This window comes from Mustelus asterias, chromosome 19 (genome assembly GCF_964213995.1).
Source record: "Mustelus asterias chromosome 19, sMusAst1.hap1.1, whole genome shotgun sequence".
NCBI classification, from domain to species: domain Eukaryota; kingdom Metazoa; phylum Chordata; class Chondrichthyes; order Carcharhiniformes; family Triakidae; genus Mustelus; species Mustelus asterias.
Genome location: NC_135819.1, coordinates 29706813 through 29724208, shown reverse-complemented (window position 1 = coordinate 29724208; position 17396 = coordinate 29706813). Strand labels below are relative to the sequence as shown.

At 45.5% G+C, this 17396-nt stretch overlaps 1 protein-coding gene across 2 annotated transcripts in view; it reads left to right on the top strand.

Moving 5' to 3' along the window:
* Positions 1-12126, top strand: part of plxnc1 (plexin C1) — a 156578-nt gene extending 144452 nt beyond the window's left edge. Inside the window, exons 31-34 of one of the 2 annotated variants that reach the window (XM_078235229.1) lie at positions 314-461; positions 8240-8380; positions 8470-8544; positions 9313-12126. In XM_078235229.1, coding sequence (XP_078091355.1) covers positions 314-461; positions 8240-8380; positions 8470-8544; positions 9313-9402 — 454 coding nt within the window. In that variant the 3' untranslated portion in view covers positions 9403-12126. Of the gene's footprint in view, positions 1-313; positions 462-8239; positions 8381-8469; positions 8570-9312 lie in introns of both variants that reach the window. The other variant, XM_078235228.1, reaches the window with a different exon arrangement.
* Positions 12127-17396: the final 5270 nt, after the last annotated feature.

The following is a 17396-nucleotide window of genomic DNA, read 5'->3' as shown; positions in this document are numbered from 1 at the left end:
GAATTAGAAGGTTTGCTGGGCACAGCTTGCAAGAAGTCACCTCGCTCCGGCGCCATCTTCAGTAGGAAATGCCTTATCAGTAATGTAATGATGCCAAATTTCTCTACTCTGTGTAGAGTCAGTGATAACATTGTTGCAGTGAAATAGCACAGAGGACGGTCCAAAACTGGAACTGTGACTAATCAGTCTGCTTCAGCTACTTGGATCCAATCACTGGATCAGCATGGAAAAGAACAAGACAAGAGCACCTCAATGTTCTGATATTTGATAATGACACTGTCAGCATTTAATATTATTCTTCTTCCTTCTCCAGCCTTCCTCTGCGCTTTTGGATAAACATCCTTAAAAATCCTCAGTTTGTGTTTGATATCGAGAAAACCCCACATTTGGATGGCTGCCTGTCTGTCATTGCACAGGCCTTCATGGATTCCTTCTCTTTAACGTCACACCAGCTTGGGAAGGTAATTATGTTGGAGCTGATTTTAACCATTTGGGGAGAAAAGGAACCACCTTTGAGCTGCTTCCAACCCATTACACCCCCAACCCATTACATCCCTGTCCCATTACACCCCCAACTCATTACATCTCTGTCTGTTACATCCCCAAGCATTACACCCCCCACCCAATTACACCCCCATCCATTAAACCCCCAACCCATTTCACACCTGTTTGTCTGTTACACTCCCACCCCATTACGTCCCTGCCCATCCCATTCACATTCACTACACCCCCTCCCCTTGTACTTTACACCATCACCCCATTACACTTTTGTCTGTTATACCCCCTGCCCATTACAATCCCTGCGCGTTCAATTTACATTCGTTACGCTCCCTCCCCATATGCCGCACTCCTTTAAACCCCCTGCCAATTCCACCCTTGCCTATTAAAACAGGGGTTCAGAGGAATATTTGTAGCACAATCGATGGCTCCGCTGAGGGGATGTGTGGGGGGAAGACGAACTGGGGGTGGGATTTGAGGAACATGGGATAGGCGAGTGGGGGGAGATGAACAGGGTGGCAGGTGAGTGGGGATGGGTGGTGGTAGGTGCTGCATGCCCCAGAGTGGACAGTAATCCTACGGAGTCTGGGAATGGGGAGGCCCAATCTCAGCCTTCAGGCCTTTTGATGCAGTCTGAACACGACTACATTCACAACCTGGCTGGTGAGTCAGAACATGAGGCCCCAGCTGGGCTTTGTATGGAGGAGTCTCTGGACATCACTAGAGAGTGGGGAGAGCTCAGGGTATGGAAGGCCTCAGGTTTCCATGTGAGACCTGGAGGTGCATCACCTCGCACAAGGAAACAAATGTAAACCTCTCAAACAAGCATACGAAGAGCAGGAGTAGGCCACTCGGCCGTTCAAGTCTGCTATTCAATAAGATCATGACTAATCTGGTTGTAAGCTTACATCCCCCTCCCGTCCTGATAATCTTTCACCCTTTTTAATCCCACTCTGCCTTAAAAAGATTCAAAGATTCTGCTTCTACTACCTGTTGAGGAAGAGAGTTCCAGAGACTCTCAGCTCTCTGAGAGAAAAAATTCCCCTCATCTCTGTCCTAAATGGGTTTATTTTCAGACAGCGGCCCCGAGTACTAGATTCTTCCACAAGAGGAAACATCCTCTCCAAATCCACCCTGTCAGGACTCCAGAGGATCTTGTATGTTTCAAACAAGTCACCTCTTACTCTTCTAAACCTCAGAGGACACAAACCTAACCCATTCAATTGTTACTCATAAGATAACACACCCAATCCAGATATTAGCCTAATAAACCTTCTCAGAACTGCTTCAAACACATTTACATTCTTCCTTAAGTAATGTCAGTACTGTACACAATACTCCAGATTTGGTATCACTAATGCCCTGTGCAACTGAAGCATAACCTTCCTATGTTTGTATTCAGTCACCTTTGCAACAAATTCTATTAACTTTTCTAATAATTTGCTGTTCCTGTATACTAACCTTTTGCAATTGATTCACTAGGAACCCTAGATCTCTCTGCATCCCAGAGCTCTGCAATCTCTCACCATTTAAATATACTTTCTTTTATTTTTCCTGTCAAAATGGACAGCGTCATAGCTTCCAACATTATATTTCATTTGCCAGGTTTTTGTCCACTCACTCAATCTAGTTAACCTCCTTGTATGCTCTTCACACCTTCCCACCCTATATGTCTATATATCATCAGCAAATTTAGCAACTATACCTTCTGTTTCTCCATCCAAGACCATTATATAAATTGTAAAAATTTGAGGCCCCAGCACTGATCCTTGTGGCACACCTCTTGTTATATCTTGCCAACTAGAAACTGGCCCATTTATTTGAGCTCTCTGTTTCCTGTTAGCATGCCAATATATTATTCCCTATACCATGAGCTTTTATTTTTTGCAACAACCTCTTATGTGGCACCTTATCAAGTGCCTTCTGGAAATCTAAGTATAGTACATCCACTGGTACCCCTTTGTCCACAGCATATATTGCTTCTTCAAAGAACTCCAATAAATTGGTTAAATCCAGCTTTTGGGGCGGCACAGTGGCATAGTAGTTAGCACTGCTGCCTCACAGTGCCAGGGACCTGGGTTCAATTCCGGCCTTGAGTGACTTGTCTGTATGGAGTTTACACGTTCTCCCCGTGTCTGTGTGGGTTTCCTCCGAGTGCATTTGTTTTCCTCCCACAGTCCAAAGATGTGCAGGTTAGGTGGAATGGCTATACTAAATTGCCCTTTAGTATCCAAAGGTATATAGGTGAGGGGAATTAGTGGGATAAATATATGGGGTTACAGGATAGGGCCTGGGTAAGATGCTCTATTGGAGAGTTGGTGCAGACTTGATGGGCCAAATGGTCTCCTTCTGCACTGTAGGGGTTCTTTTGGTGCAGTCTGATTCTTTCCTGCCAGCAGGATCTTCCGATCCTGTAGACAATGACCCTCCCTTGCAGCAGAGGCTGCAGACAAGGGGAAAACCCGTTGACAGAAGATCGCACCGCCGGCTAATGGCAGGCGGCCTCCACCACTCCTGCAAAACATGCTGTGGGGGGAGGATGGAAATCCCACCCATGACTTCTCTTTCACAAAACCATGTTGATTCACCCTGATTATCTTGAAGTTTTCCAAGTGTCTTGCTATAATGTCTTTGGTAATAGTCTCAAAACATTTTCCCTATGAGCAATGTTCAGTTAACTGGTCTGTAGTTTCCTGCTTTCTGCATCCCTCCATGGCCCAGGATTCCCTTCCCAACCACTGGAGCAAGCAGAGAGGGAGTGATTTGTGGCAGGAGTGCTGGTGAGAGATTTATTAAATTATTTAGTTAGTCAGTGTGTTTTTTTGCCTTTATTTTTCGAGTAGTAGTTTTCTTTTCTTAATTTTAAACTGAAAACCGGAAGTGGGCCGCTAAGGAGTCTGGGAAGGGTTTTTTAAGCGAGCGAAGTATAAAAGGTACGCTGCAGTGTACAGCGGGCAGCGTCGGGAGCGGGCAGTGTAGTGAGTGGGAAGCAGAGTGTGAGCTATAAGGGCTTTGGCTCACAGGGCTTCGGGCGACAGGGCGAGCAGGGGTGAGTTTTTAATTCTTATTTACTTTTCTCTGTGTACCTTGGTATAAAGGGTCAAATATGAGTGTGAAGCCAGTGTGTTGTTCCCAGTGTAGGATGTGGGAGGTCCTGGAGGCACCTGGCCTCCCAGACATCCACATCTGTGAGGGGTGTGTCGAGCTGCGGTTCCTGAGGGACCGTGTTAGGGAACTGGAACTGCAGCTCGAGGATCTTAGGCTGTTAAGGGAGAACGAGGAGGTGATAGACAAGAGCTATCATCAGGTGGTCATACCAGGGCCACGGGTGGAGGCCAAGTGGGTGACGGCCAGGAAGGGTAAAGCTCGGGTGATTGAGAGCACCCCGGTGGGTGTGCCCCTCCACAACAAGTACTCCTGCCTGAGTACTGCTGGGGGGGACAGCCCGCCTGGGGGAAGCAGCAGTGGCCGTGTCTCCGGAGTGGAGTCCGGCCCTGTAACTCAGAGGGCTAAGGAAAAGAGGAGGAAGGCAGTGTTAATCGGGGACTCAACAGTCAGGGGGACGGACAGGCGATTTTGCGGAGGCAGGCGGGAGTCTCGCATGGTGGTCTGCCTCCCTGGGGCTGGAATCCAGGATGTCGCTGGTCGAGTCCCAGAAATCCTGAGGGGGGAGGGAGAGGAGCCAGAGGTAGCGGTACATATTGGTACCGCTGATGTGGGAAAGAAGGGGGAAGGGGTCATGAAAAGAGAGTATAGGGAATTAGGGAGACAGCTGAGAAGGAGGAAAGCAAAGGTAGTAATCTCAGGATTGCTGCCTGTGCCACGGGAGGGTGAGGGCAGGAATGGAGTGAGGTGGAGGATGAATGTGTGGCTGAGGGACTGGTGCAGGGGGCAGGGATTCAGGTTCCTGGACCATTGGGACCTCTTTAGGGGCAGGTGTGACCTGTACACACACAACGGGTGACACTTGAATCCCAGGGGGACCAATATCCTGGCGGGAAGGTTGTCTAAGGCTACTGGGGAGAGTTTAAACTAGATAGGTTGGGGGGAGGGGATCGAGACGAGGTGACTGGGAGCGAGGAAGTTAGCTCGCAAACAAAGAAGGGTTATAGACAGTGCAAGAGAGAGGATGGACGGGGGATAGAGAAGGGGAGAGTTCAGACCAAAGGATGTGTTTACTTTAATGCCAGGAGTATAGTGAATAAAGGGGATGAGCTCAGAGCGTGGATCGATGCCTGGAAGTGTGATGTGGTGGCCATTACGGAGACTTGGATGTCTCAGGGACAGGACTGGATACTCCAGGTGCCGGGATTCAGATGTTTCAGGAAGGACAGGGAGGGAGGCAAGAGAAGGGGTGGAGTGGCACTGCTGATCAGGGATAGTGTCACAGCTGTAGAGAAGGTGTATGCTGTGGAGGAATTGTCTACAGAGTCTCTGTGGGTGGAAGTTCAGAGTGGGAAGGGGTCGATCACTTTGCTGGGAGTTTTCTATAGGCCGCCCAATAGTAACAGAGAGGTGGAGGAGCAGATAGGGAAACAGATCCTGGAGGGTTGCAATAATAGCAGAGTTGTTGTGATGGGAGACTTTAATTTCCCAAACATAGATTGGAATATCCCTAGGGTAAGGGGACTGGATGGGGAGGAGTTTGTTAGGTGTGTTCAGGAGGGTTTCCTGACACAGCATGTGGACAAGCCTACAAGAGGAGAGGCTGTACTTGATCTGATACTGACCAATGAGCCTGGACAGGTGTCAGACTCTCAGTGGGAGAGCATCTTGGGGATAGCGATCATAACTCTATCTCCTTTATGCTTGCATTGGAAAATGAGAGGATCGGGCAAGCTAGGAAAGCGTTTATATGGAGTAAATATGAAGACATAAGGCAGCAAATTAGAGGAGTAAATTGGAAGGAGGTATTCTCGGGGAAATGTACTGAAGAGAGGTGGCAGTTTTTCAAGGAATGTCTGTCTAGAGTTCTACAGGACAACGTTCCGAGCAGACAGGGAGGAGTTGGTAGGTTAAAGGAACCGTGGTGCACGAAAGCTGTGCGGGACCTAGTCGAGAAGAAAAGGAAAGCGTACAAAAGGTTCAGAGAGCTTGGTGAAGATAGGGATCTAGATGAGTATACGGCTTGTAGGAAGGGACTAAAGAAGGAAATTAGGAGAGCCAGAAGGGGTCACGAGAAGGCCTTGGCAGGTAGGATTAAGGAAAATCCTAAGGTGTTCTATAAATATGTGAAGAGTAAAAGGATGAGACATGAAGGAATAGGGCCTATAAAAGGTGAAGGCGGGAAAATCTGTACGGAACCAGTAGAAATGGCAGAGGTGCTTAATGAGTATTTTGCCTCGGTTTTCACAGAGGAGAAGGAACTGGGTGGATGTACTGCGGGCTTGCGGTGGACTGAAAAGATTGAGTATGTGGACTTTAACAAAGAGGTTGTGCTGGAATCTTCGAATGGCATCAAGATAGATAAGTCGCCGGGTCCGGATGGGATGTACCCCAGGTTACTGTGGGAGGCGAGGGAAGAGATTGCAGAGCCTCTGGCGATGATCTTTGCGTCATTGATGGAGACGGGGAGGTGCCAGAGGATTGGAGGATTGCGGATGTGGTTCCTATTTTCAAGAAGGGGAATAGGGATAGCCCAGGAAATTACCGACCGGTGAGTCTAACCTCAGTGGTTGGTAAGCTGATGGAGAAGATCCTGAGGGACAAGATTTATGAGCATTTAGAGAGGTTTAGTATGCTCAAGAATACTCAGCATGGCTTTGTCAAAGGCAGATCGTGCCTTACGAGCTTGGTGGAGTTCTTCGAAATTGTGACTAAACACATTGACGAAGGGAAAGCAGTAGATGTGGTTTATATGGATTTTAGCAAAGCGTTCGATAAGGTCCCCCATGCAAGGTTTCTCGAAAAAGTGAGAGGGCATGGGATCCAAGGGGCTGCTGCCCTGTGGATCCAGAACTGACTCTAAAATCGGCCCCGCAGGTGGAGGAGGTGGTTAAGTAGGCGTATGGTGTGCTGGCCTTTATCAATCGAGGGATTGAGCTTAGGAGTCTGGGGATAATGATGCAGTTATATAAGACCCTCGTCAGACCCCACTTGGAGTACTGTGCTCAGTTCTGGTCGCCTCATTACAGGAAGGATGTGGAAAAGATTGAAAGGGTGCAGAGGAGATTTACAAGGATGTTGCCTGGATTGAGTGGCATGCCTTATGAGGATAGGCTGAGGGAGCTCGGTCTTTTCTCCTTGGAGAGACGTAGGATGAGAGGAGACCTGATAGAGCTATATAAGATGTTGAGAGGCATAGATTGGGTGGACTCTCAGAGGCTTTTTCCCAGGGTGGAAATGGCTGCTACGAGAGGACACAGGTTTAAGGTGCTGGGGGGTAGGTACAGGGGAAATGTTAGGGGTAAGCTTTTCACACAGAGGGTGGTGGGCGAGTGGAATCGGCTGCCGTCAGTGGTGGTGGAGGCAAACTCGATAGGGTCTTTTAAGAGACTCCTGGATGAGTACATGGGACTTAATAGGATGGAGGGTTATAGGTAAGCCTAAAAGGTAGGGATATGTTCGGCACAACTTGTGGGGCCGAAGGGCCTATTTTGTGCTGTAGTTTTTCTATGTTTCTACGTTTCTAAACCTGACTGGAAATGAATGTTTTTATTTATATGCCTCTCTGGAACCAATAGAAATTGGAACCTATGTTTCTCTGTTGTATTGGACTTGATGTCATTTCCTTCCCTTCTGTTGCTTTGTTTCTTGCACTTTGTGGTCAGTTACGAAAAAACCTCAATGGAATGCTTTAAAACGGAGTTCTAAATTTACACCAAGATATAATCACTTTAAATATATATTATGTTGCGGCAGACTACAAATACTTGAGCCATTAAGTGTATCAGAACAGGAGTAGGCCATTCAGCCCCTCAAGGCTATCCCCCTTTTCAAACAAATCTTGGTTGCTCTGTATTTCAATCAAATTACATTTGTCCACCTTTTAAATTTTTTATTGTTGGATTGTGTGATTGATTCTGCTCTTTCTGCTGTGGTTCAATGTTTAAGTTTATTTATTAGTGTCACAAGTAGGCTTACATTAACACTGCAATGAAGTTACTGTGAAAATCTCCTAGTCGCCACACTCCGGCGCCTGTTCGGGTACACTGAGGGAGAATTTAGCCTGGCCAATGCATCCAACCAGCACATCTTTCGGAATGTGGAAGGAAACCCATGCAGATACGGGGAGAACATGAAGACTCCATACAGATAGTGACCCAAGCGGGAATAGAACCCGGGCACTGTGAGGCAGCAGTGCTAACCACCGTGCCACCCCAATGGGAAGCATTTTGGAATCTCTGGAGTCAGAAGGTTATGGATTCAAGTCCTACTCCAAAGTCTTGAGGACACTCCAGTGTAATACTGAGAGGGTATTGCACTGATAGAGGTGCTGCCTTTTAAATGAGAGTCTGTGGATCTGGCTGTCCTCTCAAGATCCTGTGATGTTATTTGAAGATGGTCAGGGGAGTTCTCCCAGGTGTCTTACAGAATTTGTAGCCTTCAACCAATGTCACAAAACAGATCAGTCATTATTACATTGCTGTTTGTGGGAGTTTGCTGCGAACAAATTGATTGCCCCATTTCCTACATTACAATAGTGACTACTGTTTAAAAAGAACACCTCATTGTCTGTAAAATACAGGGATGTCCTGAAGTTTTGAAAGGCTTTAATTAAATCCAAGGTCTTCCTTTTCAGCACTCTCCAACCAATAAAGTGCTTTACGCCAGAGACATTCCACACTACAAGGATGAAGTGAAAACCTACTACCGACAGATTGCTGACATGGGCACAGTGACCAAGGAGGAGATGGAGATCTTTCTCACTGAGGAATCAAAGGTAATGAGATGTATCTTATGATGCATCATTCACTTCATCCCACTGGTCAGGACGACAGATCCTTAAACAACATGATCATTTTCTTTCAGAAGCACGAGAATGAATTTAAGGAAAGGGATGCTATGATCGAACTTGGGAAATACATCCAAAAGTATTCTGTTCAGGTGAGGAGAGCATGTATCTGTGGCAGTGAGTTCAACCCTTATACATCCTATAGTTTTAAAGACTGCTGCAAACCTGGTAGCCTACTAGTCATAGGTACTGGATCTCCAACCCCCCAGCCGGTGTTACCTAGGTCAGGGGGGGACCTAAAACCTGCAGATCTTTGATACCGGGCACCTCCATTGTATGGCTCTGGGAGAGGGGGAGAGTTGCTTCACTCAAGCAATGGCAGCTTGCACCTGAATCATGAGAGTCATATCTCAGCTCATGGCCATTGTGGGAAGATCAGAAATTGTGACCAAGGTGAAGGACTGTAACAATTTGGTTGGAGAATGTGAGGCCTACTTCCATTGTGTGTCCTCCTGTGTCCAGTACCAGGTTTTCAGTACATTCCAGATCAGAGGTATGGAAGCTTCCCCCTCTGACTCTGCCTCCCAGCCTTGCTGCTGCCTTTGCTTGAGCAGGCAGATCCTTCACTCCCAACCAGGTACACCTGTAACTGCCAGGGTTGCTAAGCCTGGCCTGGTCTTTGCCTGGTGTACAGCCTTTTGCCTGAGTCCGAGAGGGTGAGTGCTATAACCTCACAGACTTTTGGGCTCTGTTATATTTAAAGTTCATAAAACATACTGTAATGTTTTACATCTTTTTAACAACACAAAACGAAGAGGACTGCACTTTCTCAGTGCATCATTAACACTGACACGGACAGGTTATGTGCTGCACGTTTTATGTAGAATCAACTCATGATCACTCCTGAATTTGCTTTACAGTTGGAAAATGAAGGTACGGAAGAAATGAGTGAAGGCATTTTAAAAATAAAAGAATACTTTAACAGCAAATCAAAGTGTGGATGGGAGTGAATATACGTTCTGGGACAAATACTACAAAAGAGGCAGCCGTAAGGGAAAAAGCAGGTGTTTCCTTTTATTGATCCTGCCATCTCTGCTAATGTTAAACCAAACACTTCAAGCGAGGCCAAACCCCAGGAGAAAGGCCCGTCGTCTGCTTTATCCAACAGCAGCACCATCAGAGAGTTCAAGACTTCCACTGAGGAGCAGCATGTAGGCTGCTGATGGATGATGCTGTTCAATCAGAAATAACAAAACAATTCCTCTAAATCCAGATTCATTCGAGTTGTTTGTTTTTCTCTTGGACAATAATTATGTGAAGATTCCCATTTTGTCTTTTGGAAGTTCTGTACATTTTTTGACATGTTTACTAAAATCAATTTCTGAAAATAGATAATTGTTCAAAACAATACATTTTTCACATCATAAGTCTAATATTTTTGCCTTTATAAAGAAAAATAACTATTTGTTACTGTTAAGATCAGAGGTCTATATTTAAACTAATATGCGTTTTTGCACAAGTGTTAATTAAAACACAAGTAGAACAGGTGATGTTTGCGTACCAGGTGGTCTATCTTTCATCTGTGACCTTCTCTCCTTTTTAATATTCTACTTGTACTAACTACAAGAATCACAAACTATGCTTTATTATTGCAACAACAGACTATGACTAGATATGTAGTTATAATTACTGGTTTGTTTGATTGTGTAACTGTATTGTCATAGTCAGCCAATAGCCTTTGGTGCATAATGCAATCAATGTAAACAAGCTATCCATGCCTGACAGTATAGATCAGCTATAAATCCTAGCATTAGATACAGCTACTTACTAAGCATTTATTTTATTTGAAGATCATGGCTTACCCAAATAACTGAGTGTCCCTCATAGTGTTGCTGCTCAGAGTTCAGAGCTATCCACCTTCTCCTCTTGCCTCATGAGAAGGAAGGAATTAATTTGAAAATAAGCAGAAATGGCAGTTGGGATCTAGGATCATATAGAACATAGAACATTACAGCGCAGTACAGGCCCTTCGGCCCTCGATGTTGCGCCGACCAGTGGTACCAATCTAAAGCCCCTCTAATCTACACTATTATAGAACATAGAACATTACAAGAACATAGAACATTACAAGAACATAGAACATTACAGAATTGTACACAATTAAATTAGAAAAATACGAATACGAATGAGTAAATTAATAGTTTAACACAGGCCCAAACTCGGAGTGATTGAAACTGCCGAGAGTAAAAAAAACAGAAATTTGCAAACAGCATCATGTAGCCACTGCACAAACTGATTTCCAATCTTGGAGTTAAGGAAAATAGGGAGGAGACTTGAATGTAGGATGATTTGATTAAAACTTGTGTCACAATCTAAAGAGCTCAAAACTTGGCTTCTCTATATCTAGTTTATCATAGACACATAGAAACAAGAAGCAGGATTAGGCCATTCGGCCCTTTGAGCCTGCTCCGCCATTCATTTTGATCATGGCTGATCATCAAATTCAAAATCCTGATTTTACCCCCCATCCTCCCATATCCCTTGATCCCGTTAGCCCCAAGAGCTACATCTAATTTCTTCTTGAAATCAGACAATGTTTTGGCCTCAACTACTTTCTGTGGGAGTGAATTCCACACATTCGCCACCCTCTGGGTGAAGAAATTTCTCCTCAGTTCTAAAAGGTTTATCCCTTATCCTCAAACTATGACCCCTAGCTCTGGATTCCCTCACCATTGGGAAACTTCTTTCTGCATCTACCTTGTCTAACCCTGTTAGAATTTTATAAGTTTCTATGAGATCCCCTCTCACTCTTCTAAACTCCAGTGAATATAATCCTAACCGACTTAGTCTCTCCTCATATGACAGACCTGTCATCCCAGGAATTAGCCTGGTAAACCTTCACTGTACTCCCTCTATACCAAAGGCCAGAGAAGAAGCAAGGACAGAATTTGCCAATCATATTACCCAACAACATTAATTTAATTTAACTTTGCCATCACCTCCCTGCCCTCCCTTCCCCAGTGTTAGGGCCCCTTTGAGTGCTGTGTTGTCGCCCCTGCCCCCTCCCCCTCCCTCGGGTCTCTCTATAGGTGGCAGTGACCCCCAGCATCAGTGCACCTATTGGTGCCAGCATCCTCTTGTTGTCAATCTCCCATGGGAGATGTTTGCCATTGTACCTCATAACTCAGGTTATGAGGTACATCACCGGGTGCTCCGGTTTCCTCCCACAGTCCAAAGATGTGCGGGTTCGGTTGATTGGCCAGGTTAAAAATTGCCCCTTAGAGTCCTGAGATGTGTAGGTCAGAGGGATTAGTGGGTAAAATATGTGGGGGTAGGGCCTGGGTGGGATTGTGGTTGGTGCAGACTCGATGGGCCGAATGGCCTCCTTCTGCACTGTAGGGATTCTATGATATCAGCGACATCTGTGTAATTTTTCAGCATTAATACCCATGTTTCCCATCACTCTGTGTTATTGATTCTTAATGAGCTTTGATGACATTTCCTGTCACCATTTGCACTGACTGGTATTCCTCTGTTGGTAACTGTATTCCAAAATGTGCTCTGTTAATCTTGTTAATTTGTCTTTGTGCCTTTACACACAATGTCATGTTCACTTAAATATTAATATGTAAATTGCCTCATTAAGACAGTATGTGTGATAAATTCCTTTGTTTTATTTCCCAATTCAACCAGAAAATTACAGCAAGTGCAATAAAATTCAACTTGTCTCCCTACAGTTTGTCCTGCTCTGAGTTTCCTCAATACAATTTCACTACTCTAGGTATTAACGATATCCATTCCTTGTCAGATTCAGCTGAGAGTTTCTAACCGCTCAGTGTACCTTGGTTGAAAGGCAACGTTTCCCAATTGTGGCTCTGTGGCGACTACCTCAAGCTTTAGTCCATCCCTCAGTATATAGTTCTGGACCTTGGAATGTGCCAGTCTGCAACACTCAAACGAGGCAATTACTTCTCCGATTTGGACTTAACCTCATCATTGATGAAAATTCAGGAGAATTTTCAGTGTTTTGCCAAAATTCTTATAAGTTGGATTATTACCTCCTCATGATTCAGCTTTATATAAATACTAATTTCGTTTTCCAAAATGTGGCTGAAGCTTAAAAATAAGTCAAACTATTTAAATAATTTTACAACTGAAGTAATATCAGTTCAATACTGGCTTAACAGCTGTACTTTAGTGGACATCACTATGGCCGAGTTTATTCAGCCGTGTCACGCCAGGCACAGATTGTTTCGATGCAGTGTGGGATCGGAGCATCACAGGTGAGGGGGTCTGGCGTGTTCATTGCCGGTGTGAACCCCCATTGGGATCCCCCCCAGCCTCCGCGCCCAGACTGGGTGGGAACCAGATTAGCATATTTAAATAAGTATTTAAATATGCTTTGTCTGTAACAAACCAAATTCTCCCTGCTCCCTGGATTTTCCGACCCTTGGGCATAGCGGGAACCTGGCGACAGTCACTACTGGTCTCCATGTGATGTCCTTGTTGGGGAAGCTCGGAGGCAATTGAGGCCCACAAGTGGTTGGGGACATGGCTGGGCAGTGCCCATCTGGCAGTGCCAACTAGTACCCTGTCACAACCAGGGTGTTGGGGGCAGTATCTGAGAAGGAGTATGAAGGGGATGGAGCATGAATGAGGACCCATTGGGAGGGTCCTGATGCCACCAATGTGTTGGGGAAACATGCCTTCAATGAGGGGGAAGTCCCAAAATCCTTTTTAATTTTTAAAAAATTCATTCACGGGATGTGGGCATCACTGGCTGGCCCAGCATTTATTGCCTACCCTCCATTTCAGAGCATTTGAAAGTCAACACTTTGCTGTGGCTCTGGAGTCAGATGTGGGCCAGACCAGGTAAGGATGGCAGATTTCCTTCCTTGATGGGTTTTTATGACATTGGTTTCATGGTCATTAGCCTTTTAATTCCCGATTTTGAATTCAAAATCTCACCATCTGCCATGGTGGGATTCGAACCCAGGTCCCCAGATCTTTTCTGGATCTCTGGATTACTAATCTAGTGACAATACCACTATGTCACCGCCTCAGTGGGGGGAGGGAATGGGGTCTTCAAAATCACTTTGAGATCAGGATACCCTTTAAAGATGGCACCCAATCTCTGGAGCTGGGCTTAGACCTGCTCCTCTCAGGACCAGTGCAAAACTTGTCCCTCTCCCAAAAAATGACTGTGGGAAGATTGCAATCTGATTTGCGCTGGAAATGCTGGTGTGAATCACACCAGTTTCTTCGCCCAAAATGATACTTAGTGTGCAGTCTTACCATGGTATCGTAACAGCAAGAAGACAGGAGTTATTCGTGCTGGTTTTTCAGTGTACTTAGTGCAATGAAAAAGCCTCCATGCGATTTTTCCTGTTATGGACCCTCCAGACACGTGACCTGCCCAAAGTGGCCACAGTTATATACCATTAACTGCTGTAGAGGAGAGGAAGGCTATATTCTCCCCCCAAGACGGGCGACAACCCAGGGATTGGGCCAGCAACGCGGCCTGGGAGGCTGTGGCAGCAGCAGTCAATGCCTACACTGGCACAGAGGACCGGCAGCCAGTGCTGGAAGGAAATGACTTGCTTTAGGTGATTGTCCCGTCCTGGCATCAGTCCCATTTGTCACACCTACAATGTCCACGTCAAATGCTGCCTCCTCACGGTGCTAGGAACCCGAGTTCAATTCCAGCCTTGGGTGACTGGCTGTGTGAAGTTTGCACGTTCTCCCCATGTCTGCGTGGGTTTCCGCCAGGTGCTATCCCTCTATCTATTAAATAATAAAACTTATTACTTTTAAAAATTCATCAGGGTACTCTTCTTCTGTTGTCATTTAAGTATCAGGTAGTTAATTGAAATGCTTTACTTAACCCTTATTTAAAATTTTCAACTCTAAGATTTGTTAGGGAACCTGTGTTACTAAAACCACAAAGCAAAAGCAACAAAATCACCAGCCAATCAACTCATAGCGAAGTCCCTTCTCGATTTTAATTTCTCACTCATTTCAGTAATCCCAATTTGCTTCACAATCCTCCTGATCTGCTTCACAGTGATCCTGACCTGCTGCGTATTCCACCTGCCAGGAACATAGGAGCAGGGAGAAGTCTTTTATACCTTCCACCTTGCTCTGCCTCCGAATAAATCATGGTTGTGGTCTCAACTCCACTTTCCAATCTGTGCCCCCCAATACCCCTTGGATCCCTTATCTATCAAAAATCCATCCAGCTCTCAGGCCTGATGGAATCTATCCAAGGCTGCTCAGGGAGACGAGAGATGAAATCGCTGGGCCTCTGATGCAAATCTTTGTCTCGTCACTGGACACAGGTGAGGTCCCAGAGGATTGGAGGATAGCTAATGTGGTCCCGTTATTTAAGAAGGGTAGGAAGGATAACCCGGAAATTATAGGCCGGTGAGCTTGACGTCCGTGGTAGAGAAGTTGTTGGAGAGGATTCTTAAAGATAGGATGTATGCGCATTTAGAAAGGAATAAACTCATTAACGATAGTCAGCATGGTTTTGTGAGAGGGAGGTCATGCCTCACTAACCTGGTGGAGTTTTTTGAAGAAGTGACTAGAATGGTTGACGAGGGAAGGGCCGTGGATGTCATCTATATGGACTTTAGTAAAACGTTTGACAAAGTCCCTCATGGTAGGTTGGTGCAAAAGGTTGGATCTCATGGGATAAAGGGGGAGGTGGCTAGATGGGTGGAGAACTGGCTTGGTCACAGAAGACAGAGGGTGGTAGTGGAAGGGTCTTTTTCCGGCTGGATGCCTGTGACTAGTGGTGTTCCGCAGGGCTCTGTATTGGGACCTCTGCTGTTTGTGATTTATATAAACGATCTGGAAGAGTGATCAGTAAGTTTGCGGACGACAAAAAAATGGCTGGACTTGCAGATAGTGAGGAACATTGTCAGAGGCTACAGAAGGATATAGATAGGCTGGAAATTTGGGCAAAGAAATGGCAGATGGAGTTCAATCCAGATAAATGCGAAGTGATGCATTTTGGTAGAACTAACGTGGGGGGAGCTATATGATAAATGGCAGAACCATAAAGGGTGTAGATACGCAGAGGGACCTGGGTATGCAAGTCCACAGACCCTTGAAGGTGACGTCACAGGTGGAGAAGGTAGTGAATAAGGCATATGGCATGCTTGCCTTTATATGACAGGGCATAGAGTATAAAAGTTGGGGTCTGATGTTGCAGTTGTATAGAACGTTGGTTCGGCCGCATTTGGAATACTGCGCCCAGTTCTGGTCGCCACACTACCAGAAGGACGTGGAGGCTTTAGAGAGAGTGCAGAGGAGGTTTACCAGGATGTTGCCTGGTATGGAAGGGCTTAGTAATGAGGAGAGATTGGGTAAACTGGGGTTGTTCTCACTGGAAAGACAGAGGATGAGGGGTGACCTAATAGAGGTGTATAAAATTATGAAAGGTATAGATAGGGTGAACGGTGGGAAGCTTTTTCCCAGGTCGGTGGTGACGTTCACGAGGGGTCATAGGTTCAAGGTGAAGGGGGGGAGGTTTAACACAGATATCAGAAGGACGTATTTTACACAGAGGGTGGTGGGGGCCTGGAATGCGCTGCCGGGCAAGGTGGTGGAGGCGGACACACTGGGAACGTTTAAGACTTATCTGGACAGCCATATGAACGGAGTGGGAATGGAGGGATACAAAAGAATGGTCTAGTTTGGACCAGGGAGCGGCGCGGGCTTGGAGGGCCGAAGGGCCTGTTCCTGTGCTGTATTGTTCTTTTGTTCTCTGCCTTGAAAATAATCAATATCCCATCCTCCACTGCTTTCTAGGGAAAATAATTACACAGACTAATGACCCTCTGAGAGAAAATAATTCTGACCTCTATATTAAAAGGGAGAACTTTTATTCTTAAACTGTGGCCCCTTATTCTGCACTCTCCCACAACAGGCAACATCCTCTCAGTATCTACTCTAAAATCCCTTCAAGATCTTATGTTTCAATAAGATCACATCTCATTCCAAACTTCAATGAGTATAGACCCAACTTTTCTTCATTAGATAAACCTTTCATTCATGAATCAAGTAAACCTTTTCTGAACTGTTTCTAATGCAATTATACTGTTCTTCTTATAAGGAGACCAAAGCTGTACATAGTTATCATTGGTCTCACCAATACCTATGCAGCTGCAGTAAAACTTCCCTACTTTTATATTCCATTCCCCTTTCAATAAACACCAACATTCCATTTGCCTTTCTAATCACTTGCTGTACCTACATACAGTGCTAAATTTTGTGCTTTATGCACCAGGACACCCAGATCTCTCTGTACCAGAGTTTTGAAATCTGTCTCCATTTAAATAGTATACCAATTTTCTATTCTTTCTGCCAAAATGGACATTATCCCACATTATACTCGCATCTATAAGTTCACTCACTTCAGAAAATAAGAAATAGAAGCAGGAGTAGGCCATCTAGCCCCTTGAGCCTGCCCCGCCATTCAATAAGATCATGGCTGATCTGAAGTGGATCAGTTCCACTTACCCGCCTGATCCCCATAACCCCTAATTCCCTTACCGATCAGGAATCCATCTATCCGTGATTTAAACATATTCAACGAGGTAGCCTCCATCACTTCAGTGGGCAGAGAATTCCAGAGATTCACCACCCTCAGAGAAGAAGTTCCTCCTCAACTCTGTCCTAAACTGACCCCCCTTTATTTTGAGGCTGTGCCCTCTAGTTCTAGCTTCCTTTCTAAGTGGAAAGAATCTCTCCACCTCTACCCTATCCAGCCTCTTCATTATCTTATAGGTCTCTATAAGATCCCCCCTCAGCCTTCTAAATTCCAACGAGTACAAACCCAATCTGCTCAGTCTCTCCTCATAATCAACACCCCTCATCTCTGGTATCAACCTGGTGAACCTTCTCTGCACTCCCTCCAAGGCCAATATATCCTTCCGCAAATAAGGGGACCAATACTGCACACAGTATTCCAGCTGCGGCTTCACCAGTGCCCTGTACA